This window comes from Bos grunniens, chromosome 12 (genome assembly GCF_055505025.1).
Source record: "Bos grunniens cultivar Pamir isolate PY7600 chromosome 12, Bosgru_T2T1.0, whole genome shotgun sequence".
Classification (NCBI taxonomy): domain Eukaryota; kingdom Metazoa; phylum Chordata; class Mammalia; order Artiodactyla; family Bovidae; genus Bos; species Bos grunniens.
In genome coordinates, this window is record NC_141176.1 from 84,329,542 (window position 1) to 84,357,122 (window position 27,581).

Below are 27,581 nucleotides of genomic sequence, written 5' to 3' on the forward strand. Positions count from 1 at the left end.
TTGATTTACAATGTTGCATTAGTTTCTGCTGTACAGCAAAGTGAGTCAGTTATGCATGAGTGAGCTACCCAAGAGTGTATATATAGACATATATAAACATGTATGTATGTACATGTACATGGCCTATGTCATGTGCTTGCCCGTTCACAGCTGTTTCACCTATATATACATATATATGTATATGTATCTCCATTGAGGCCCATATATACATATCTCCATTGACCCGATTCCTTGACACATATGTTTATCTAAATGAGAAGGAGGTGGGTGATGGTGAGCATGGAGCTTCATTTTGTTCCTAGTAAAACTAGGGAGATGTCATTCATTCCCGGTTTCCTAGTCTGGTTACAGTGTTCTGAGATTCTTAGATTCCAGTTTGACTAAGTTCATTTCCATCAACTGAGAAATACTGTTGGTGGATAGTGAGAAATGGCAACCCACTCCAGTATTCTTGCCTGGAAAATTCCATGGACAGAGGAGCCTGGCGGGCTACAGTCCATGGGGTTGCAAAGAGCCGGACCCGACTGGGTGACTTTCACAAGACTTGAGTGGCTTCTATCATTTGGAGTATTTGAGATGAAGAGACGCTCTTGAATAAAATACCCCTACACAGAACAACAAGCCAAGGAAGAAACTAAAGGAGCTGAGGGTACATTTTATTTTTTTTAATTACAGAAGAAAGTGAGGGAATCTTGGTAAAGGTTTCTGATGAAAAAGCTCTTAGAACTGGAGCTAGAGGAACAGAGAACTGAAAGTTTCTATCATCTGGTCCAGTAATCTTTCTCTTTCCCTTCTCAAGACACCTGAGAAATACAGTACATCCTCTAATGATGGGGTAGGGTGGGAACACCAGCTTCTTGATAAATGTGGATAAAACAGAGCAGGGAAAACAATTCTAATACTTCCCCATAAAAGACACTTGGGCTTCCCTGTTGGCTCAACTGAAACTGCCTGCAATGCAGGAGACCCTGGTTTGGTTCCTGGGTTGGGAAGATCCCCTGGAGAAGGGATAGGCTACCCACTCCAGTATTCTTGGGCTTCCCTGGTGGCTCAGCTGGTAAGAAATCCGCCTGCAATGCAGGAGACCTGGATTTGATCCCTGGGTTGGAAAGATCCCCTGGAGAAGGGATAGGCTACCCACTCCAGTATTCTGGCGTGGAGAATCCCACAGACTGTATTGTCTATGGGTCACAAAGAGTCAGACACGACTGGACTGAGCGACTTTCACTTTAAAGACACATGCCCTGCATCCCTTGAGAAATACTGTATCTATGTACATGTTTAAGTTGTCAGACCAAAAAGAACAAATGAGCCCTAAAATATTAGAATACTAACTCACCTGGTGAAGATCAGAAGACCAACTATGGCAGAATATATATGAGCACCTAGATTTCCCGAATTTCCAAGCTAGGGCTTGTGTCTGAGTGTCTTGTATAATTTTTGACTATGATGTATAATTATATGTTTGTGAAATTTACTACTCAAGATTCAGCCAAAACATTGTGTATTGTTTGCTTTAGTTTATATTTTATGTTTTACAGTTTGTAATTATTTCAGGTTACCAGAATTCTAATGTTAAATCCCTGAATCTTAGCAGTATTCAACCCAAACCCACTTTAAAAATGAACTTATCAGGATAATGTACAGTATTCTAGTGGGTGCTTTGAGTAACAAGTAGGATTTTGTTTCATGATATTGTCAGTAGCAAATAGATTTGGTAACAATATCCACCACCACCACCCTGATTTAATATGTTGAATGTGCTGTTTGAAGGGACTACCTTGGTTTATTGTAACAAAAACAAGATAACTGAGGCTGTAGTATGGAGTTTTCAAGGTGAAAGGAATCTTGGGGGTGATTCAGTTCAATCTCTTAACTTTGCAGATCAGCACAGTGACGTCTAGAGAAATCAGATAACCAGACTCCTGAATTCTTTAATCTGCCAACTTTAGCATTATTTAATTTTCAATAGTAAAGTCTGATGATTTTGCTGTTAGGATTCTTTCAACAAGTATTGAGTAATCCACTTCTGAGCATGTGAGTTACAAAAGGAAACATAAAAAGCTAAACTGGTGTCATCAAGCTGCCAGTCTTCACTGACACCACTTTTCCTGGAGCAAAAAGGTGCTCTCGTGTTTGTTGTTGTTCTGTTGCTCAGTCACATCTGACTGTGACTCCATGAACTGCAGCACGCCAGGCTTCCCTGTCCTTCACTATCTCCCTGAGTTTGCTCAAACTCCTGTCCAGTGAGTCAGTGTTGCCATGCAACCACCTCATCCTCTGAGCCCCCTTCTCCTCTTGCCCTCAGTCTTCCCCAGCATCAGAGTCTTTTACAATGAGTCAGTTCTTCGCATCAGGTGGTCAAAGTCTTGGCATTTCAGCTTCAGCACCGGTCCTTCCAATGAGTAATCAGAGTTGATTTCCTTTAGGATTGACTGGTTTGACCTCTCATGTTTACCGCATTGCATCTAAATGGACAATGTTGATTGTAATAGGAAAAACACAACTTTTCAGCTAAGTGAGCTAATTATACTTTGTTCCTCTTATTTGTAAAACAAGGAAACAAAATCTATCTCACTGGCTCTTTATGGAAGCCAAAGAGACTTGCCTGCATAGAGTACTTATCACTCTACCCGGCAACCAATACTTATTAGTTTTCCTTTCCTCTCCTCTTTTCCACTTTCCTGATCCAGGTCACATGTGGATTAGTGTCCAGGCAAGACCAGAGAGCAGATATTTCCATTTCTGGGCCAAAATTCCCTTCTGCACAGAATCCTTCCATCCTTCACATAGAAGTGGGAAGTAACTATCTAAGAAGTCTTTTTTTAAAATAAAGAAACAGGGAGGGACTGGTGCCCCTGTCTTGAAAATAGTCATTTCTATTAAAAACCATGAAATAATTGTAAAATTAGCCAAGGGGTCCTCTTCTTAGAATTTAGATGTGACATTGTTCTTTTGTTTCTCATACCTAGAGAGGCTGGGAGAACTATAGTGGCTTAGAAAGAACAGGAGAAAAATTGAGTGTGTCCATTATTAAATGAGCTTGTTTGAATCCATTGGACATTAGGATACAATGCTGGTCTTGGAAGTTTACCTTTTTGACCAAAGCAAGTAGATCTATGGGCTTCCCAGGTGGCTCAGTATAAAGAGTCTGCCTGCCAATGCAGGAGATGAGGGGTCGATCCCTGGGTTGAGAAGATCTCCTGGAGAAGGAAATTGCAACCTACTCCAGTATTCTTGCCTGGGAAATCCCATGGACAGAGGAACCTAGTGGGCTATGGTCCATGAGGTTGCAAAGAGTCAGACACAACTTGGCAACTAAGCAACAAGAAGTTAGATTTGTGGGGCCAACTGAGTTCTCAGATTAAAACCGTCTATTTCAAGGTTACTGTGTGGCTTTAACAGTGTATCTGACATGCATAGACAATAATTTTTTAACATCTATCCTCCTATAGATGAAAAATTATTTTCAGTGGTAATGATGGGGTAGTAATTAATAATCAAGATTTATTTCCAGCTTTATTAAGATACAGTTGACATGGCATTATGTAAGCTTAAGGTGTGCAGCATAATAATTTACATATAAATAATAGCCGCAATAACTTTGGTTAACATCTGTCATCTCATAGAAATACAAAGAAAGAAGAGAATGTTGTTTTCTCTTTGTCATGAGAACTCTTAGGATTGACTTCCTTAACTTTTGAATATACTGTACTTCAGGGTCCCCAACCTCCAGAATTTAATGCTTGATAATCTTAAGTTGACCTGATGTAATAATAATAGAAATAAAGTGCACAATAAATGTAATAATCTTGAATTATCCTGAAAACACTCCCTGCCCTGGTCAGTGGAAAAATTGTCTTCCACAAAATTGGTACCTAGTGCCAGAAAGGTTGAGGACCACTGCTTCATTGCGTGTGTGTGTGTGCGCACGCTTAGTCACTCAGTCGTGTCCGACTCTTTGCAACCCCGTGGACTGTAGCCGCCAGGCTCCTCTGTCCATGGGGATTCTCTAGGCAAGAATACTGGAGGGGGTTTCCGTTCCCTTCTCCAGGGGATCTTCACAACCCAGGGATTGAACCTGGGTCTCCTGCACTGGAGGCAGATTCTTTACCATCTGAGCCACCAGGGAAGCCCAGTGTATATTAACTATGGTCATCGTGTTGTATGTGACACACTGGTGCTTATTCATCATACAACTGGAAGTCTGTACCTTTTGGCCACCTTCATCCAATTCTCTGTCCCCGCCCCGTTAAGTACAAACCTCTTTTTTTATGAGTTTGGTTTTTGGCTTGTTTGTTTGCTTGGCTCGTTATTTTCAGGTTCCATGTGTAAGTGAAATTATGCACTATTTCTCTTTCTCCGTCTGACTTATTTCACTTTGCATTTTGCCCTCAGGTCCCTTCATGTTGTTCCAAATGCCAGGATCACCTTCTTTCTCATGGCTGAGTAGTAGTCCATTCCACCGCTGCCCCCCTAGCCCAAGGAGACTGGGACCTGGCCCTGCTTTCACAAAGATCTTCACCTGGCTTCCAGAGCCTGCTGTGGCTTTCCGCCCAGTCTGGGGTGGTGCAGATGTCCTGGGACTGGGGGTGATCAGGGACCTCGACTGTGGGAGGAGTGGGGGAGAAGAGGGGCTAGCAGAGCTGTGGAAGCGCATGTGGACCTGGGCCAGGCGGTCGGTGGGAATTCTCAGGCCCTCCTAGTGTAGCACAGAAATGGGGACGGGGGAGCTGCTCTCGGCTCTAGCCATTTATTTTCATATCTAAGAGGGAATAAAAAGACCACATCTTATGTGTGAATATCTTTCCCAGTATCAGGGTCTTTTCCAGTGAGTCAGTTCTTTGCATCAGGTGGTCAAACTATTGGAGCTTCAGCTTCAGCACCAGTCCTTCCAATGAATATTCAGGGCTAATTTCTGTTAGGATTTATGGTTTGATCTCCTTGCAGTCCAAGGGACTCTCAAGAGTCTTCTCCAGCACCACGGTTTGAAAGATAAACTCTTCTGCACTCAGCCTTCTTTATGGTCCAACTCTCACAACCTTATGTGACTATTACAGAAACCATAGCTTTAACTTTATGGACCTTTACTGGCAAAGTGATGTCTCTGCTTTTAAATATTCCATCTAAGTAGGAAAGAGGGTAATCAGGATCTATTACTTGCAGCTCTTGAGGATTAAATTATGCCCCACTAAAGGATGGGTGAAATCCCTCCATCCGGTGCCTTGAATGTGACATTTGGGAAGACAGTCTTTGAAGATGTAATTAAGATGTGGTCCTCCAGAAGTCTGAGGGACTCTAAATCCAGTGACCTGTGCACTTATAAGGAGAAAGATTTGAAGACACAGACACACAGAGGAAAAACCACACGAAGACAGAAGCAGAGCAAGGAAAGCTTGCTCAGACAAGGAGCACCAGGACGGCAGGCAGCCACCAGTAGATGGGAGACAGGAATGGGAGCATGTCTCTGGCAGATCCTCTAGAAGGATTCAGACCGTTGGCATCTTGATGTCAGTTTGGGGGCACTAGAGCGGGGAGTGAGGAAATTTTTGTTGTTTTAAGCCTTTCAGTTTATGGTACTTTGGATGACAGCTGCAGCAAAATAGTACACAGTGGATAAAGTGTTTTGCCAAACGGGATGTTCGGCAAAGCCACGTTGTTGACACTACAGTGGCGATGACCTTGCTTCAATAATACAGCAGCCTCATTCCCTGAGGTTGGCCAAAGTTCTTTGTAACCTTGGGTAAAGAGGATCTTCCCTGGTGGCTCAGACGGTGAAGAATCTGCCTGCAACACAGGAGACCCAGGTTTGATTCCTGGGTCGGGAAGATCCCCCGGAGAAGGAAATGGTTACCCACTCCAGTATTCTTGCCTGGAGAACTCCAGGGACAGAGAGCCTACTGAGCTACAGTCCAAGGGGTCGGAAAGAGTCAGACATGACTGAGTGACACTTTCCCTTTCAAAGAGTAGGACTTATTTAAAGATTCTTTTCTTTCTAAAAACATTGTGTACTTATCTCCTGATAAAGTTATATAGGCTATTCCTTGGTAATTTTTGACAGTAAAAAAAAGTCTACTCCCATGTGCTTTCCTAAATGGAGGAAAGGGAATCAAGAAGACCCTACCGGGCATGAAGTTTAGATAAAAAATAAAAGCAGATGACCCTATCCTACCTTGGCTGTCATCTTTGCCTGCAGTCAGATGCTTAAGGAAAAGCTGAAAACACATTACCTGGCAGCGTGTGCCTAAGATGTTAACATAAGATGTGAGGAAAAGGGGCCTCCTAATAAAAAAAATTGTGTATTCTAAATAAAGTTAAATAGCTTTTTCTTGAAAGGACTGCTGGTGGGCTTCAGTGTGCTGGTATATATCATGACTCGCTAAGAGAAGAATACAGCATGTCTCTTTCCATGTTTATTTTATCATAGAGCCTTTTATGGAACAAGTTTCTGAAACTGCACCTCCATGTACTAATAACTCTGGGGTATAAGCACCTAAAATATAGCTTCTGCTGATGCTTTATGGAGTCATTGTGAGATGAATGAGCCTTTTAGTATCATCTGTACATTGTGCTTATTTTTCCTCTATTTTTCCAAATCTCCATTTTAAAAAGTCTGTAACCTTTGACCCACAAACCATTACCCACCTCTGTCATATATACCTTAGTTTGGAGTTTAAGATCTTCCATCCAATATAAGAGATGTATTCTTTTTCTAGATACTTCCTTGTCTCCTAAATCATTCTTATTTTCTTCATAGTTGATATTAGGCTTTCGTTATTGGGATGAACCATAAGAAATAGCTGGCATTTAACTTATAGAAGTGGCTGTTTCTTTGCTCTATGACACAGGGAGCTCAAACCTGTTGCTCTGTGACAACCTAGAGGGGTGGGATGGGGTGAGAGGGAGATTCTAGAGAGAGGGGATGTATGTTTACCTATGACTGATCCATGTTGGTATACGGCAGAAAGCAACACAATATTGTAAAGCATTTATCTGTCAATTAAAAATAAATAAATTTATTTTAAAAGTGGCTATTTCACATTGTTTAACCTAATACACTAATATTATTAAAGAATCATTACAGTGACCGATATTCTTAATTCACCAAAAGAGGTTTAGCCACTTTAAGAATTTGGCTCAATACGTTCATAAATAGACTGATTGGCAGGAGAGATCACTTATGATTGTCAGTGATACCAAGCTGGCTGAGATTGACAGGATCGTGTAGGACCAGACAGGGATGCAAGATGATACGATCAGTTTGACAAAGTAACATGCTCTGGATAAAATGAATTGCAATTAGGGTGCAGGCAAGGTGTTGTTGTTTGTGAAACAGAATAATTAATTCAAAAAATGCAACAGGAATAGAAACCCTTATGTGGACTGGGCCACATGCAGAGGAGTTTTAAAGTCAGAGCCGATCAGAGACCCAGGCTCTGCCCGACATGCCCGCGTGGCATGCCTTTGAGCCATCCACTCGGACCGACCATCTGGACCTCATCGTGTGGATTTTGGCCTCCACCTCGAATGACTGTTGGCCCCAGATCAATGATTCCGCTTCATTGTGGCCTATGAGAAATTCATAGTGCCTGAAATAGGCACTAAGACATGGCATTGTCATCTTGAATAATATACGAATACTCTCTCCCTGGTGGCTCAGATGGTAAAGAGTCTGCCTGCAGTGCAGGAGACCAGGGTTCGATCCCTGGGTCAGGAAGATCCCCTGGAGAAGGAAATGGCAACCCACTTCAGCATTCTTGCCTGAAGAATTCCATGGGCAGAGGAGCCTGGTGGGCTACAGTCCATGGGGTCACAAAGAGTCGGACAAGACTGAGTGACTAGCACCTTCTTCTTCATTCTCCCTGCAACCCATTCAAACTCTGCTCACCTTTCAAAGCCCAGTTAAAGGTCAAAGAAGTCCAGAAAATCTTTCTCCTCTTCTGTAGGTTGTAGACTACATCCTTCAACTTCATACAACATACAACAAATGGTTCTGGCTGAACATAACACAATCCTCTTTGCATATTAGCCTTGACTTTGCAGTTTGTAAATCCCTTGAGGACAAAGACCAAGGATTGTATGTGTTTTGCACTTCTGTCTAATATGCAATCAATGAAGACATTAGCTGGCTTCTTCAAACAAGACTTGATAAAATTAATGACTGCAAAAATAAAAACAGCAAAATGTTGATTTGAGAAAATGAAAGGTTGAGAAACTTTTGTGAAGGTGGATGGCTATGACTCTTATCCTTTTGACTCCTGAACCAAATTTTCCCATCAGGAAACAAAATGTATACTTATTTTTCATGTTAATCTTATCCCAAAGTGGGAAAATTATAAATATATAGAGATATATATTTAATATATCTATACAATTTATTGCATATGAAATTCAAATAAACATAAGGCCAATGTTTAGTAGAATTTTATCTAAGATTCCTTACTTAGAGTTTGTGATCTTATGTGTTATAAAATGCAGCTAAATGGAAACAATTTTTATTGGGTTTTGGTGTCTTAAATGTGCAAGTGCCTGGTGGACTTTTTTAGTGCTAAATTTTCTGATCATGTGTTTTTTAGACCTCTGGTTAATTATCTAGCCTAATGTCTCTATGAGTTAATGTTTTTAGCATGAGTTATCAAAGTTGATTTTGGAAATAAAGCCCACATAGTCCATTGTATGGAGTATAAATAGTGCCCCCCCCACCCCGCCAGCTGCTGCCATATACTTGTGTTTGAATTTATTATGGTTCATTCCTGAGCCAGCATCAGTCTTAAGATTCTTTGGAGAACAATCTAAGTCTAACTGGATGTTGTTAAATTCTCAGGCCACGGTAAGTGTGACTGTGGCAGATGCAAATGTGATGAAGGATGGTTTGGTGACGCTTGCCAGTACCCAACCAACTGTGACCTGACCAAGAAAAAGAGTAACCAAATGTGCAAGAATTCTCAAGACATCATCTGCTCTAATGCAGGTAAGAATTCTGTCCCCAGAGCATCCTCAAATGAAATAATCAAAGTTAGGTTCTTAATGGAAATATGTAGGCATTGAGAAATGTTGAACCTCGGAGTGAGACTGCTTTTGAGTGTATTTTTTTTTTGAAATGAAATTCAGATAAATCAATTGGGGAAAATGTCATCTTGCTGAGACTGGCAAGTCTGATGCTCTCCAGCTGTTCCACATGCCTCCTTCAAGCAGGATATTTTCTGGAATAAAAACCCCTGACAGCATTTTATGTCAACTGTGAGCCATGTTTTCAAATGCTGGATTAATTCTCTTAAAAAGGATTTGTATGAACTGAATTAATTGTTCTCTGTTACAGATCAAGGGGGCTTTGAATTCATATGTTACCATCATATAGAATTAAACTTTTCAAATTTGACGGAGGTTTCAGGTGCCCTGGATGTGAAACCCATTGAAGAAGATAGTGACAGCAAGAGTTTTATTTAACTGAAATATTTTTCTATCTTGTAGATTTCATTTAAAATTATTTTCTTAGAAATGTACAGAGGAGCTGTTAAAATTAATTACCCAAATCATATAAAATGCAACAACTATGGTTTGGGTTTTAATGGTGTTTAGCCAATATTACTATACTTAAATATTCTTTTGACAGTTGAGCACACAGAAGCTCAAAGTCAGTTTATATTCTCAACCCCGGTTGAAACTGGGAATGCTCCTGTCCTCACTGAAGGCTCTGATTTCATTGCTTTGGTGTCTGATATGAACTGTAGTGGGTTTTTAAAGTTCTCTGGGTAGTTCTTCAGCACAGTGGTCCCTAATCTTTTTGTCACCATGTACCAGTTTTATGGAAAAATTTTTCCAAGGACTGAGAGTGGGATGGATGGTTTAGGGATGATTCAAGGGCATTGCATTTATTGTGCATTTTATTTCTATTATTATTACATCAGCTCCATCTCAGATCATCAGACATTAGATCCTGGAGGTTGGGCACCCCTTGTTAAGTAGATCTGGGGGTATGAGTTTTTGCTTTGTGTGCTCCAGGCCAGGGTTTGATGACACGTGAATACCTGCCCTCCTGAAGTTCCTGTGGTTGGGGGACTCCTTTTACAATCAGAGCTGGGACCTTTCCACAGCCTTTGAGAGGAATTGCTCTGTGAAGATTCAGAGCAGTAGGCTATTTTGTTAGTAGTAATCGGGGCTATTTCCAAGGCAAGTTGTGACTGGTGCAACCTGGAACCATGATGGAAGTCCTGACAGTCAGATGTTAACTGTCACTCTCCTGGCTTCTCTCCAGCACTTCCTTCTTTTCTTTCTTCTTAGTAAAATCTTTTTACTTCTGGTTCACAATACCCACCCTCCAAACACATACGTGCACACACACACACACGCACATACACTCTCCCTCTCTCTCAACTTCATGCTTTCTAAACTTCTTTCAGTAATAAGTTTTGAAATCGATTTCAGTTCTGTTTCTTTGTAGTCTATTTTTGGATTGATTGATTTTCAAATCCAGTTTTTCTTTCTTTTTAATAATAATAATACATTTAATAATTATTAAAAATTTAATAATATGTTTTAACCACCTAAGAATTAGTTTAACTGTGTCTTTTAACTAAGAATTATTTAGCTATTTAATACTTTAAAATGTATAACTATCATGGAATCTAAACGTGTGATTCACTACATCATCATCTCAACACGTCCAAAAGGAGGAAATTTACAGAATTGTTTTAGTAGATGATGAAACACGTAGGATAAGGTATAAGATGCATTTCTAAGATATTTTTACCTCTATTTTTTAACATGGATGTAGTATTTTTATGTAATCTACTGTGCCTATTCCAGCTTTGCCAACAATGCCTTTTATAGCATCGCCCCCACCTCTGTTCCAGTCTAGGGGCAGTGTTACGTCTGGTTGTCATAAATCTTCAGACTCCTTTAATGTGTCTTTAGACAATTTTCACAGACAACACAATCTTTTTTACTCTCCTCTCAGTTTCTTAGCCTTTCAAGTTTACTTTGGGGATCTTGTCCTCACATGTCTTTCTTTAATGCCTACTTCTCCCAGCCTAGTTCAGGCCCACTGCCCACAAGTTGTGTTAGTCTGAGTCCCTTGGACAACAAGGAGATCACACAAGTCAATCGTAGAGGAAATAAACCCTGACTATTCATTGGAAGGACTGATGCTGAAGCTGAAGCTCTAATACTTTGGCCACCTGATGGGAAGAGCTAACTCATTGGAAAAGACCCCGATGCTGGGAAAGGTTGAAGGCAAAAGGAAAAGGGAGCAGCAGAGGATGAGATGGTTGGATGGCATCACTGACTCAATGGACTTGAATTTGAGTAAATGCTGGGAAATAGTGAAGAACAGAAGAGCCTGGTGTGCTGCAGTCTATGGTGTGCTACAGTCCATTGGGGTTGCAAAGAGTTGGACACGACTGAGTGACTGAACTGAACTGAAGATGTTGCTAAGAGTTGGATACGACTTAGCAACAGACAACAGCAACAACTGAGTTGTTATTACTGATCTTTCCCCTTCATACAGCAGTGTGGTTTTCAGGAAGCAGCTTGGAGCAGAAAGCGAAGAGGAGCTGTATGGAGTGGAGAAGAAGACCGAAGGGCAGGGGGAGAGGGAGATGGAGCTGGGGACCAAAGGAGTCCCAGAAGGTGGCTTCAGAGGGGCACAGAATGGCCAGGCATAGTCTGCAGAGCTGAGTCAGAGCAAAGCGAGTCTCCTGCACCATCGCATCAAGGATATAGGCCGGTGTTCAAGACAGGGAGTCATCCTAGAAAGAGCCAGCTATATTAGGCAGAACGAAAAGTCAGAACTAAAATAATCCAGCAGGAGACAGAAGACCAGTTCTAGAGACTGAGCTAATTGGCAACCAAGAAAGAGCCACGGTTTGACACAGCATGAACGCGCGAGTCTGGCGCGTCTGCCGGGGCTTCCATATGCTGTTTCTTGGAGCCTCAGTTGTGAATTCCACTTGATGAGTAAGACAGGAAGGCTCTGAACTGTTGTAAACTTCCCGCGTCACCCAGGGATGGTTCAGATGTGTGGATTGCAGGGAGCCAGCCTGTGGGGGACGTCAGGGAGGAGTTGTAGAATTCAGAGCAGAGACTATGCCTTCTCATCTTCCCTGAAAACAATGATGGCGTCATAATCCTCATGATGGTACACCTCTCTCCCTAACCGGGAAGTGCTCCTGGTATTCCAACAGATACATTCTAAAATCCTTGACCAATATTCTGGATCCCGTACTTTCTGCCTGCAGCAGACACTTTTCTCCAAACTCAAGTCAGAGTCTTCACTGTTGTTTAATTCTTCATCCTTATTCGTTAGCTCAGACTCTGTCTTCAGCATCACAAGGCTTTTCTCCATCTCCTTTTCTTGAAATTCTATCTGTATACCAAGTGCCAACTCAAAACTTACTTCTTTGCTGTGCCTTTCCTCCTTCACAGAGCCAGCCTGAGGTTCATGCTATCTTTATAGCTTTTGTCACAAATGTGTTGCAAATGCCTTTGTGGCATCTGGTTTCATATCTCCATTGTGTACTAAGTATCAATCATCCAGCACATTCTTCTTGATCTATAATTTACTTGGTTTTAATTTTATTCCTCTTATTATCTCCTATAGCACCTACAACTTCACCAGTGATATAATAAGCAACGAGAAAATGTAATGAATAGAGATGTGACTGGTTGAAAGACAACATGAATAAATGTGAAAATGAAAAAGATGGGTGATAATTAGGGGGAAAAAAAGAGATGAGGCAATCCCATGAATCGTAGCATAGATTCAAAATGAACTTTTATAAATCAAAATAGTTTCCAGGGGAAAAAAAAAAAACAAGAAAATGAAATGTAATAAAAGTAAAATTCACACAGGCATTCTCAAGGAAGAAAAATAACAAGCTCAGGTTCTGTGAAATCACCATTTATTTGTGACTGTGAGAGAAAGAAGTGACCCGTGTAACAGAATCACACAGAGGGTTGGAAATCAGGAAACAGTGGGATCCATAAATATAAAATGTGTCTGGAGAAAATATTTGGGAATATGACTAATGTACTTGAAGTCTTAATGGGAGAAGACAAAGAACCCAGCATTTTCTGGAAGTCTATAATGTGCTAGATACAATAGAGTTTTTAGAAAGATGACAGGGTGATATATTTATCACTTGTTCTTCAGAGTAGCTCTATGAAGTAGACATTATTTGCAGATAAGGAATTTGAGAGTTAGAGATAAAAAACAATGACCTCAAAAGTGTACAGCTAGAGGGGATTAAGACCTGGCTTTAGCTTCAGAGCTTCCTTAGTCCTAAATCCATACTCTGTCTGGTCAACACATAGAGGATTTCCAATATTCAGTAGCTCAATTCAAATTTCAATATCTTTAGTTCTTTTCCATCCTTTACCTCTCAAAACCAGTCACTGAGTCATCTTTTCTTTCTCCTGAAAATATCCCCATGTGTATTTCCTTTTTTCTAAACTCATGACCATAACGTGGGTCAGCCTCTATCTTCTTTCCTGCAGACTAATGAACCAACATTCCTTCAAATCCACTTTGCCTCATTTCAATGCATTCACCATGTGACAACCAGAATAACCTGGTGGAAATAAATGTCTGATCACATGACTCCCTTGTTGAAATATTTCAGTGGCTTCTCATTATTCTTGGATGAAAGTTGGAAATCTTTAATGTGACCTCTTTGTTGTTGTTCAGTTGCTAAATCGTGTCTGACTCCTTGCAACCCCATGGACTGCAGCAGACTAGGCTCCCCTGTCCTTCACTATCTCCTGGAGTTGGCTCAAATTCATGTCCATTGAGTTGGTGATAGTATCTAACCATCTCATCCTCTGCCACCCCCTTCTCCTTTTGCTTTCAGTCTTTCCTGCATCAGGGTCTTTTCCAATGAGTCGGCTCTTCCCATCAGGTGGCCAAAGTATTGGAGCTTCAGTATCAGTCCTTCCAATGAACACTCAGAGTTGATTTCCTTTAGGATTGACTGATTTGATCTCCTTGCAGTCCAGGGGACTCTCAAGAGTCTTCTCCAGTACCACAGTTTGAAAGCATCAATTCTTCAGTGCTCAGCCTTTTAGATTTCCATAAACTTCACCATTAGTTGCCTTTTTTTCCTTTCATGACACCCTCCGCTTTATTTTCCACTATACACCAGCTATTTTTCCCCCTCTTATTTCCTCTTTTACTGCAGAGCTTTTGCTTTTGTCTCTTGCTGGAAGTGGGCTTCTTCACCATCTCACTTCTCTTTGCTGTTATTTTTTCTTGGCTTTCAGTTCTCAGTTTAAGAGCCATTCCCCATTCCCCAGCCATTCCTCTTTGACCACCAGGTCTCAGATAAATCCCTTTACTGTGTGTTTCTGCAACATTGTGCACTTCTCCATTTATTTTATCACTTTGGTTTTTACTCATATAAAACTTTAAGAGGAGGTTATGGCTGAATTGATCACCTGTTGCATTTCCAGAGTCTAGGATGAGATCTAGCGAATGCCAAAGTCTCAGTTACTCTGTGGTGATGGATGTGATGATCAATTAAAGATTAAAAAATAAGCATTAAAAAGGAAGCTACTCAAATGGACAATCTACTTCTCAGTATCTTTTGAATGCTGTTTTATTGTCAGTGAACTCACTCTCAGGGGTTGTAGTCAAATCCTTTTACACTTGACAGGGTATGTGGAGAGCAGTAGACCAGATGGCTGTGGTGCCTCTGTTTCACTCTGAGCTGCCCTGAGAGTCTGGTGAGGTTCTAGGACTCCATGCATAAGAAAAACCCACTCTGGGCCCTTTGTCACAGGGACATGGGTATCACTTTAACACTACAGATATGAAGTTTTTAGGAACATTTGAGTTTTTCATTTATTTAAATTTGATAATGAAGCCACAAATATTTATTATATAAATAATAAGCTCAAATATTGCACAAAGCATTGAATAAATAGCTGGTGAGGAAGATAAGCAAGGTTACTTTTCTCACAAAGCTTAGCATTTTCTGCTTTAGTTCACTCAGACCCAGGTGTAATCAGAAGATATTCATTCATGCATTGATTGGATGGACATTTATAATGTAACTCTGCTCTTGGGGAGTTCAGATTTACATTCATGAAACTATTAGAGGTCAATCATAATAGCTGTGTGCTATAAAATGTAACTAATGGGCTACAATAATCTCAAAAAAAGAATGTCATTATCCATCTCATCATACCCAGTAAAACCTAATTGGAACATAAAATTGATTGGAATTGTCTTTACCCATGAAAGAGAGGTTAAAATTCATTAATTATAATTTATATGCATTTAACAAATAATTTTTGCTTTGTTTTAATGGTTTAGGTACATGTCACTGTGGCAGGTGTAAATGTGATAATTCAGATGGAAATGGACTTGTCTATGGTAAATTTTGTGAGTGTGATGACAGAGAATGCATAGATGATGAAACAGAAGAAATATGTGGAGGTATGTATATTAACTTTGCAAAAAACAACATAAGTACTTGATTTTGTCACCTGTTTCATTGAACTTCTATCTCTATGAGTTTATATACTGGGTTTACTCATTTAAGCTGAACCTATGTTTATTTGGAAAATACTTCATATAAGGAGATATAGACTAAGGCATTCAGAGCAGATTAATAAACCTTTGTTGTTGTCGTTCAGTCACTCAGTTGTGTCTGACTCTTTGCAACCCCATGGACTGCAGCATGCCAGGCTTCCCTGTCCTTCACCATCTCCTGGAGTTTGCTCAAACTCATGTCCATTGAGTCGGTGATGCCATCCAACCATCTCATCCTCTGTCATCCCCTTCTCCTCCTGCCTTGAATCTTTCCAGGCATCAGGGTCTTTTCCAGTGAAAAATTGTTTATACTTTTTATTTTGTAACCATTTTATTGAAGTATTATTTACAGTGTTGTGTTAGTTTTAAGCGTACAGCATAGTGATTCAGATGATATATTTGTGCATATATATATATTCTTTTTCAGATTCTTTTCCATTATAGGTTATTATAAGATATTGAATATAGTTTCCTGTCTTATGCAGTAGGTCCTTGTTGTTTATTTTATATAGAGTAGTGTGTATCTGTTAATCCTAAACTCCAAATTTATCCTAATTTACCCCTAACCCTGGTATCCCCTTTGGTAACAGTGTGTGTTTTCTATGTCTGTGCATCTATTTCTGTTTTGTAAATAAATTCATTTGTATCATTTTTTTAGATTCCACTTACAAGTGATATCATATGATACTTAGAGCAGACTAGTATTTTTTGAGTTTTTCTCTTTAATTTTTTATTATTTTTTAATTGAAGGATAATTGCTTTACAGAATTTTGTTGTTGTTTTCTAGTACTTTTTAAATGCAGAATCACATTGTTCCCAGAGAAGAGCCCGATCATTATGGCAACAGGCCAGTTGCCTGGTTCTGAAGTAGTCCTAGTTGGACTCTATCTTCTTTGCTCAGCTTTTATTTTGCCTCTTTTCTCCCAGTCTCTCTATTGCATGTTTTAATTTCATTTTCTTTCCCATTTTGAACCATAACCCTGTAAATACTCTCATGTGCTATTGGGGACATTGAAGACCAATTGGATTATTAGCCTGGAATCTATCCCTCCCCACACACTTAGATAACTTTTTTCATGATTGTTTCTATGGACAACCATTACTCAATCCATTTTTCTGTTGTATCAATTATTGCAGGCTTGCTAATGTCAAGAGCTGCAATGAGTACTTCTTATTCAATAGGTAACTTACCAGGATCCGAAATGACTTGCCAGGGTTAAATGGAATTTAGACTCCTGTCTATCTCATGCCTGGCTTCCCTGATGGCTCAGTGGGTAAAGAACCTGCCTCAATGCAGAAGATGCAGGTTTGATCCCTGGGTCAGGAAGATCCCCTAGAGCAGAAAATGGCAACCCATTCCAGTATTCTTGCCTGAAAAATCCCATGGACAGAGGAGCCTGGAAGGCTACAGCCCAAAGGGTTGCAAAGAGTTGGACACGACTGAGTGACTATCCATACACACGTACTGTCTGATGCCAAAGACTGTGCTATTGATTGCTCCCCATAGAGACCTGCCCTGGAGTTTGGAGCTCCACAAGGAAAGCCCTTCTTACCACTTGTACTGTATTAATAGTTCCCTTCTCTTCTGCTTCCCTCTCTGCAACTCTGTGCCCAGGGTTTCAACCAAGACTGGCACAGGGCAGGAAAGTAAACAGCAGTGAGAATCACTTCAGTTTGGGAACACTCTTCTCTGCTGTTATGAAACATTTTAACCTGCTTACCTCTGGCCTAATCTCTCTATCCATAAGTAATTAATTCTTTCATTGAAATCTGAAGAGACTCTGTCCACAGAATCCTATCCTGCATACCAAATGGGTGATTTCAGAGGAGTATTTGCCCTGAAAGGATCAGGAGCCAGCGGGGTGGGGAGGAACCGGAAGGCCATCAAGTGTCACTAAGCTGCTGCTTTGTTTACAAAACAAATTGAGGCTTCAATTCCTGCGGTCATCCAGATGCTCTTGTTTTAGGTCAGCTCGGAGCTCTCTCTCTGGTGTCCTAGCTGCTCCACCAACCAAGATAAAACAAAAAGAGAAGAACCTTCATTTTTTCCTCCCAGTGACCGAAGCTCGATGCTGCTCAGACAGTTCTGCTAAAGGGCTTGTTCCAAAATGATTAGAAATTAGATAAAGCTACCCACACATGTGATGTGTTTGTCTTCCTGGTATTTCATTTGCAGTTATCACAGATCAAAAAACAGGAAGGGAACATGTGTGGAGCCAGTGTTTTCTGATACACACTGCCAAAGCAAAGTCTATTTGCGTGTGTAAATATAAACATTGACCTGGAAAGAACAGGAAATGTTTAATGCTCAACCTTTCCACTCATTATTGCTGTTGGTTTGAGGCTAAAGCAATTTCATGGTGCAAACTCTCTGACCACAGATAACCAACATTCCCGTAAAATTCTCTGGCGATGGCACTGTGTAGGATTCTAGATTTTTCCATGTATCATTCACATGAAAACAGTCTGTTGAGAGGTGATTCTACAGCCCAATAGGGAAGCAATTCAAAAAGAGATTTTCTTACTCCATCAGTTTGCACAAAGCCAAGAATGATGTTCATTGCCTGGGCTGTGTATTGTCCTAAGGCTTATATTTTATCTCGGTTATCCAACTATGTCTTATTACAGTACTTTCACTTGAATTATGAAGATATCTGCTTAATTTTCCATATCTGCATATGGTATAGCTTTACATGATTTATTCTAATAATCCTGTTCACCTCTATCTCAATGATTTTTTAGTATAACCTTATCAGTACTGAATTTTATAAGCATACAAAGAATTTGGGTGTGAGGAATGAAGATTTATGATCATTTATTAATCTCATGGTAAGCCTTACATGAGATTAACGAACTGCTGCATGTTACATAAATTTCTTATAATGACAGAGGAAATAAACTTTGAAGATTTCTGAGATTATACTACTTTAAGTATAATCTACTTAAAGGAAATTCTACTTTAAGAAGTTAATCAAGCCTTTAAAAAAAAAAAAAAAAAAAACTGACTCCTAGGAAAAGCTTTTAGTAAGCAATTGTCTTGTTTTCTTTCAGTGTAACCCTCAGGTTCCTGAGGCTTGTGATATAACACTGGCTCATGATATTTTTGTGTGCATACATATAGAGATAGTTTTAAGTCCATGAATAAAATGTATAGCTTTTATATTTTACTACTGATGAAATCATTTGATGGTCTTTATGTCAGCTTAAGTGAAAAAGTTAAAATTTGCTGTAGAAATGATCCTTGTCTATTAGCTTATGTGCTTAGTCACTCAATCGTGTCCTACTCTTTGCGACCTCATGGACTGTAGCCTGCCAGGCTCCTCTGTCTATGGGATTCTCCAGGCAAGAATACTGGAGTGGGTAGCCATTCCCTTTTCCAGGGGATCTTCCTAACCCAGGGATCGAACCCAGGTCTCCTGCATTGCAGCTGGCTTCTTTACCATCTGAGCCACTAGGGAAGCCCCATCTCCAGCTTAAGAAGAGATTTTCTGTAGATACTCCAATTGCAGCTCATTTAGACAGAAAACATGACATTATACACTGGGTCCTTGTCTTTTTCTCTATATTTCACTCTAGCACTTTCTCTTCATCTCTGGCTCTCTCTGTCTCTCTGATACATATCTACATGAAGGAAGTCTCATCTGAGAGGCAAAAATAGCATGAGACCAGCATATTTTATCGTATTTTCCCCTTCATATGTGTGTGTACCCGGCCCTACTGACATTCCTGCTGTTGGCCAGAAATGCCAGAATGTGTTTGGAAAGAAAAATAGCCTTGCTATTAGTTTCCCATGGAGGCTCTGGGATGATGGCTGATGGAGAAGAGAGAGGCAAGAGCAAAGACTTTAGCCATAGACTGATAAAGCATAAATTCATGTACAGCAGAAAGAATAGACTAAAAACGAAAATGGTGCTGTTTTTCATCATAGGTGCAAGAACACACGTTCATGGTTGTTGACATAACTACAGAAAAAAAGAGGATATACAAGGAGATTTGGGGCAAAAAAGACTTGTCATCTTTTGGGAATTTGTAGGGTTGCTGGACATGGGCACAGAAAGTGATGAGGTGACATCATTACAGATTGCATGGACATAAGTACAAACAAGCAGAGTAATAGTTTATGGAGCAATGGGAGCTGCAGTGGTGTGGGGGCAGTTGGAGACAAAATGATGGGCTGCCCTTACCCAGCACTTGTATTCTCTTGACAGATAGGAAGGGGATTTGACTTTAATACCAAGGGTCCATGCTGTTTTATTTGTAGTTAGTAGTTTAAGTACTACTAAAAGTTGATTTAGCTGAAACCCTCTGCCACATGGTAAAACACAATAGCTTGTTGGATACTGTTGAATGAAAAGATGAAATGTTTCCTCTGGCTAAAGAAATGGCTCAGTCATTAATACTGTGCATCCAAGGAAGTATGCACCATTGGTTTCTCATGGTTAATTTCAAATGACTCAAGAAATGCTCTCAGAGTGAATGCTTATATACATTTGAGTTTGATGTACATATTTGTGACTGGAGGCCTGGTAGACTTTCTCTGTCTTTCATGCAGTTTCTTGAACACTCTGTCATTTTCCTCAGCCATCTGGCTAGGACAAATCAGAGGACACCTTGACTTGCTTTATGTGTGTGATGATGTAGATGTGGGCACACCTATGATGTTTCGGTGGCGTGCTATATAATTTGATTATTTTAAGCAAGAACCATGGAGCAGGTTGATTATTTCCAAAGGCAGAAGTGATCACCAAGAGGTAGAAAGTTAATTCTGCTTTTGAAAGCTGCTTTTTTTCCTCACTGTGTAAAATTCATTTTGGGTAAAGGCCACGGAAAGTGTTACTGTGGAAACTGTTACTGCCAGGCTGGTTGGCATGGAGATAAATGCGAATTCCAGTGTGACATCACCCCCTGGGAGAGCAAGCGAAGATGTACATCTCCAGATGGCAAAGTCTGCAGCAACAGAGGTGTGTCTTTCATATTCATTACCACGTAATTGGGGAAAAAACAAAGCTCTTTAATTATTACTTCACCTTTCCTGTGTATTTCCTTCCATGTGGAAGTCATCTTTTATAGGGTTTGACTTTGATGTAAATCAACATTTCCCATACCAACAAGCGTCCCTTTCTTATTTTTTTTTTACTGGGCAGAAGGCAGAAAGATAAGAAAGTTGCTGTCATACTTGCAGCTTCACTGAACAAATAGTTAACTCAGGGCCTGTAATTTCTTTGGCAGCCCTCCAGAAATGACATGGTAGAGCGAAAAGGCGATTCTGGTAGATACTTCTGTTAAATGTCTCTTGACTAACAGAACCAGCTACAGCGTGACCATCTCATTATTCAGAGGGTATTCCAGAAAAAACTTGTCTTAATTAAGTCAGTCAAAGGCTTGGTTACAATACTGAATTGATATGGAGTCATTTAACTTTGATACACAATAATAAAAATATGATAGTGAATAAAATATAGCCATGTGAAATTGAGATTGACCTTAGGCAGGAATTTAAAAAATATATTAGTATTGCTATTGTGTAATTTAAAGTGAGTTAACTAAGTGTTGATATCAAATCAACTAGTATTAAACACTTGGAAGAAAATTCTTGAAAATACGTGTTCTTTTTCCCTTTGTCAGCTGTCCTGGTAGATAAATAGCCATGTTGGGCTTTTCTGACTACTTGAAGTTATCAGTAAGTAGTCAGTTTCCTTCTATAAAAAAGTTAAAATCTAGAAAGCTGGAAAATTATTTTTTTGCATTTCTATAAATGAATGACACATTTTAATAGGTAATGCTTACATGGAAAGCCTAAACACACTACCAGTTTTATCTTTTTAAAGGTTGACACAGAAAAGTAAAATATGCCCAATTTCTGTACATAGAGAAAGGGAAGCAAAAGGCCTGAACTTGGGACAAAAATTATAAGGAAAAGTCCTCTCTTTAATTTATGCAGAGCAGGTCTGATTATTTATCATACTCACTCACTTATATTTTCATTTATTATATAAGCTATGTAGGAACCATTGCTTCACGAATGCCCTATTGATGGACATTTAAATCACCAGTGGTTTTTCAATGACATGATACCACCATATTTAATGTTCCTATACATGTGCTTTTCAGTTCTTTTCCTTGCCTCTACATACGTGAATTGAAGTGAGCTGTTATACGTAACATACATCTAAAGAGTCTATGTTGGGAAACTGCCATCTGGAAAGTTGTGCATTTTATACTCTGCACCTGCACAAACTCTTGATCCTAAAACAATCTTCTTTTTCATTTCTGTCTGTCTGATGTCTGAAATAATTCTAACTCGCTGTTGTTTAAAGTTCTCTTAACCCTTAATCGTTACAGGTTGAGTGGTAAGCATTTTTTACATTTATCTATCGTCATTATTTCTCTCGACAAAACTTCCAATTAGTGTCCTTTGTCTATTTTTCTGTAGGCATATTTGTCCTTGGATAATTCATTCATAAGAATTGCTTATGTTTGTGAAAGTAGCTTTGTCTTTTAAATACATATGACTACGTGTTTCAGCTGTTTTTATCTTTTAGTTCGTTTTTGGTATCTTGCCCTCAGCCAGAATTTTAGATTTTTATGTCGTTAATTCTTTTATTTTTTTTCTTTAAATAATTTGCTTTGACGTTTTTGAATAAAAATGAATTTTATTTTACATTTTATGGTTTTATATCCTTAAATCTTTAGCTGGAATTGACTTTGATGTAAGAGGTAAGAAAGGGATTTAACTTTGTTCCTTTCACAAATGATCTAAAGATCATTGCCCTAAAGATGGTTATTAATAGTTCACACAAAATTATATGATTTACAACTTAACACTTCTCTATATGAATCTCCAAAAAGCCAGAGTCCTCGCTCTCCGCCTGTGCCAGTGTCGTCTATAGCCTGGGCTCGTCTGACCCAGCCATGCCTGCTTTTCAGTCTTTCTGGATATGCTCCTTCTGCTCCAGTAGGTCAGGCCTGCTGAGGATCCCATGTCCATCCCCACCTTCCTTGGCTCACTCTTGCTTTCTTGACCTCCCTTGAATTGTTCTACCTCCAGACCTCCTAAAACATTTCCCCTTCTCTCTTCTTATCCAGACCATCTACCTTAATTACTTCTGCTCACATTGACTTCCACTTGCCCAACTTTTAGAGTATTTATGTCCTTGTTTACAAAATGTTAGTGCTTCACGTGCTAGTTTTTTTATTAGCCTTTTTTTTTGGTCAAATAAATTGTAAACCTCTTGAGAGCAAGGGTGACATTTTTTGTTAATTGTGTTGGTATTATCTCTGAGTCCTACCAGCACGGTGTTCCTGACACATCCTGGAATCCCACAGAAGTATCGGCATGGATAATAACTTTTGTTTATGAAGGATCTCTACTGTCCACTCTAGATGGTGTTTCATAATTCCCAAACACGTATATTTTCCAAATATAAAGTGAACAACAGAAGAAAGAGCAATGTGTAAGATGCTTTCTTTCATGATTTTTCTTCATTCGACCCATACAAAATTATTTTTCCCCTCTAGGGATTTGTGTGTGTGGTGAATGTTCTTGCCACGATGTGGACCCCACTGGAGACTGGGGGGATATTCATGGGGACACCTGTGAGTGTGACGAGAGGGACTGCCGGGCTGTCTATGACAGATATTCTGATGACTTCTGTTCTGGTAAGTGCTTTTCTAACTCCTGTTTTTATTTTTTATTATTATTATTATTCTTTTAAAAAAATATTTATTTATTTCTTTTATTTGATGGTGTTGGGTCTTAGCTGTGGCCTATAGGATCTACTTCCCTGATCAGGGATCGAACCTGAGCCCCCTGCACTGGGAACTCAGAGTCTTTACCATTGGACCAGCAGGGAGGTCCCTAATTCCTGTTTTTAAATAAGAAAGTGTTCATTTCCCTCTTTTCAAGATTTATTCTGCTTCTCCAAGAAACTGTGAAAGAACTGAATGTGCCTTCTGAAGAATTTGAGACCCATAGGACTCCTAATATCAACCCGAAAACCCTTTAGAGAATTTGCCACAATGGGCAAAGATTGGAGATGCAAACACACCCACTCTCTGAAAAGCAGTCTAATCTTTCACCAAAAAGAACTATTACCTCCACGTATCTAATACTTAGCAGTGAGAACACGAAGCTAGCAGACCTGACCATGAACAGGAGAGGTACCGTTAAGGCAACTGTTATTAACACAGCACAAAACGAAAGACAATGTGGTTCTCGTAGGAATTTATTGCATTGCTTCTTTGGTATAATTTATATACTAAAAGTTGTTCTGCATTAAGTCTACAATTGAATATCAATTAGTAGATTCAAAAATTCTATGTGGACCAGCTACTCTTTGCCAGCATCTGTGCTGCATCCGGGCCACTGGTTCCAGCAACGAAGGAGACAAAGATAATCCTTGACAAGGAGCCTGTAGTCTAAATGCAAGGGGCTTCCCTGGTAGCTCAGCTGGTAAAGAATCCGCCTGCATTGCAGGAGACCCTGGTTCCATTCCTGGATTGGGAAGATCCCCTGGAGAAGGGATAGGCTACCCAGACCAGTATTCTTGGGCTTCCCTGGTGGCTCAGTCTGTAAAGAATCTGCCTGCAACATGGGAGACCTGAGTTTGATCCCTGGGTTGGGAAGATCCCCTGGAGGAGGGCATGACAACCCACTCCAGTATTCTTGCCTGGAGAATCCCATGGACAGAGGAGCCTGGCGGGCTTCAGTCCATGGGGTCGCAAAGAGTCGGACACGACTGAGCGACTAAGCACAAGCAATCTAAATGAAAGGGAAAAAAAAAAAAAAAAAACACACTGCCAGAATTTCTAATAGTGCAAAGGAAAACAATAAGCAGTCAGATTTATCTTTAAAAATGTCACTCAACAAAAATGAAGTAATAGATTTTATTACATGGGACAATCCAGGAGGCGTAGACACATCTTCATGCTTGATTGCTTGGTTTGTGTAAGGAAATAGATGGGGAACTCTGTCTCCAGAAAAAGTTTGCCAGCAAAGGCAGATAAAAGAGCTACCCTTTTTAATTACGATGATGCAACTGCAAAGACTTCTCTGGCCTGGCCCAGGGGAGCTGGCTCCTGTAGCTTCCCCCTGCAGAAGAATTGCCCTGTTCTGATGATCCCTCGGGCTTGGGAGAATTTCCTGAATGGGCTCACAGAGGTGATGGGGTCGTAGGCTGAGATTTGAACAATAAGACATCAGGCTGTGATTGTGATTTTATTATTCCTTTGTTGAAGTGAGCTGAACGTGGCCAGTTCTCCACAGTCTGCCTCCGACACCTAACATGAGAAATATAAGCAAGAGGAATCTCATTATCAGAGATCCTACGCTGAGAGATACCTGTCAAGTTCGTTCACACACCTCATTCCATTTTATGTTCGCACTGACTCAGACAGGGATACATTATCATCTACGTGTAAGAGGGAATGTTCAAAGAAATTAGCGACTTGACAAGTTCACACCGCCCTTAAATGTCACCTGAAAACAACTTTAGCTGAAGTGCTCATGTCATTTAATCTCCAAATGATGCACAGAAGATGCTTCAATTTTACTTTGTTTTGGTAAGGAAGAGATGTCCTTTGAATGCTTAAAATTCTTATAAAACTAAGCTTCTCTGAACATTGTTTTGATCTGGGGTGGGCATCAATGTCTGGAGTATTTCTTCATGCTTATTAAATCTTTAGAATTCTATATACAATGCTTAGCAAATTACTAGTCTTCACAATTTTCCCAATTGCCCAGAGTTGCACCATGAGAAGGGAGCCATGCAATTGACTATTGAGTGTGGAAGTACCTTAGTGTTAGGAGATAGAATATCCACATCCACCCCAAGGATGTGGATATTCTCTAGTGATTTATGCCAGGCTGGAGTGGAATAAGACTCAGATAAAATGAAGCTTTATTTTTAGCTCCCATTCCAGCCACCCTGAGAGTTTTGAGCTTATTTAAGTCCAAGAGAAATCTCTCATTGGATTATAGTTGGCTCATTTAATTGACCTTCTAATTTTATTTATTTATTCCCACTCTTTCCATTCATGTATTCAATAATGCACTTAAATGTAAATATTTTGTGCCTGATGCATCATGGGTACAGGAGACATGATACAAATTTTAAAATATGATCCCTGCTCCCAAATAAATCAGTTGTATTTATTTGTTCTTTCACTCCTAAAGTGTATTTATCACTTCTTTCACACTTCTTTCACTCCTGTTCACTGATACATGAATTCATCCATATACAAATATGACTCATGTACCCACAAAGATACACACGCATGTTCATGCCTCAAAGAGGATACTCTAGACAAATTTTGAGTGTGACTGAAATGACAAGGGCATGACCAGCCATCCTGAAGTATATCAGCTGCTCTGTTATTCCAGTTCTATGAACTGCTCCCCTGAACTGACTTTCTGATTCTGAAATAACTCCTTTCTTCCTGATGACTGCTTACCAATCTGATCCATTTTGCCAAATTCCCAAATAGGAAAAAATATGCTGCAGTGTGACTTTCCACTTTTTCAGCTTGCTCCTGCCTAGCAAAATGATGAAAATATAAGGTTAGTTTTGGCCTGGAGTTCCCTTAGTTTGGAAAGTAGACTCATTTGGTAGAACCGTATTATGGGAGGAAACTTGTCTTTGTGGATTAACAAAGAGTTAAGGGAAGAAATGGAAGGAAATGGTTACATACATTCAGTTTACATTGTCTTGAAAGGGAAAAATAATATATTAAATGACAACTGCTAGTTAGATTGAATTCATTTCCCCCAATGTTTTCTCTCCATGGTCTTCATATTTCCTTGTGAGAAGCAACTTGTAAATATCAGATTCCAGTTCATGAGCATTTTTTGTTCATTTTCAAGGAAAGAAATAGCCTCTGTGGAAGAAGAGCATTCTGGAATGGATGGAATTACATATGTCCTGGATTGATGTTTCTGAGGTTAGATAGCTTAACACAAAAGAGTGCAATGATCACACACACAAAAAAGCTTTGGTGTCAGCAACCTCTTCTATAATTTCTTGAGAGCCTTTAAAGCTCAGTGTTTTGATTTTTTAAGTAAGTTTTTTTTTTTAAATAATGTTTTTGGCTGTGCTGGGTCTTTGTCGCTGAGCGGGCTGGGCGGGGACTACTCTCCCTTTGAGTGCGTGGGCTTGTCACCGCGAGGTCTTCCCTTATTTCGGAGCACGGGCTCTAGGGCGCTCAGACTTCAGTAGATGTGGCGCACGGCCCCAGTAATTGCAGCTTCTGGACTCTAGGATGCATGGGCTTCAGCAGTTGTGGTTCCCAGGCTCTGGAGCACAGGTTCAGCAGTTGCAGTGCACGGGCTTAGTTGCTCCAGAGCTTATGGGTCTTCCTGGACCAGGGATCGAACACGCGTCTCTTGCCCTGGCAGGTGGATTCTTCACCACCGAGCCATTAGGGAAGCCCCTAACGCTCAGCGTTGCCATGATGCTCTTTGATGATGTCTCTTGCTGCCAGCTCCCCACCCTGTGATGCAGTTCTGGCTGTGATCCTCTTTACAGGCCAACATTAGACACTGTTGTTTTCCCCTTGTCATGAATGTGTGTGTGTGTGTGTGTCTAAGGAGTGTTCATAGGTCTTTGAAAGCAGTTCTCTAATGTACATTCCATGTATTTAATATCTGCGATAAAACAATACATTCTATATCTTTCATCTCTATTTTGTTGATTCCCTTGTCTACAGAGTTTAAAAGAATCTTTGTTAGAATCAATGAAATGAACTTCTGAAGGCCAAATATATGTGGATACATACACACCTAGATTTGACACACTAGCATTGAAACATGATGTTTCAGATCAGGGTGGTAGAATTCACTTCTTCTAGTTCTCTCATTTTAAAGATAAAGTGAGATGGAGCCCAGAAAGGTGAACCAGTGACTCATTTAGATGGAGGACACGGATCTCCTAACTTCTTCACTTTTGCTTTTTTCTCTATTTGTTTTTGAAAGACTCTGATATAGTATGTTATGACAGTCTAAAGGATTTTCATGATAAATAGATCTTATCATTTCTAAGCTTATAAATCAAAAGCA

The 27,581-nt window shown here is 39.9% G+C and overlaps 1 protein-coding gene across 2 annotated transcripts in view; it reads left to right on the forward strand.

Moving 5' to 3' along the window:
* Positions 1-27,581, forward strand: part of ITGBL1 (integrin subunit beta like 1) — a 233,405-nt gene that overhangs the window by 96,426 nt on the left and 109,398 nt on the right. For both annotated transcript variants that reach the window (XM_086330521.1, XM_086330522.1), the window contains exons 3-6: positions 8,825-8,971; positions 15,311-15,433; positions 20,350-20,490; positions 23,048-23,188. In XM_086330521.1, the coding sequence (XP_086186647.1) occupies positions 8,825-8,971; positions 15,311-15,433; positions 20,350-20,490; positions 23,048-23,188 (552 nt within the window). The remainder of the gene's footprint in view (positions 1-8,824; positions 8,972-15,310; positions 15,434-20,349; positions 20,491-23,047; positions 23,189-27,581) is intronic.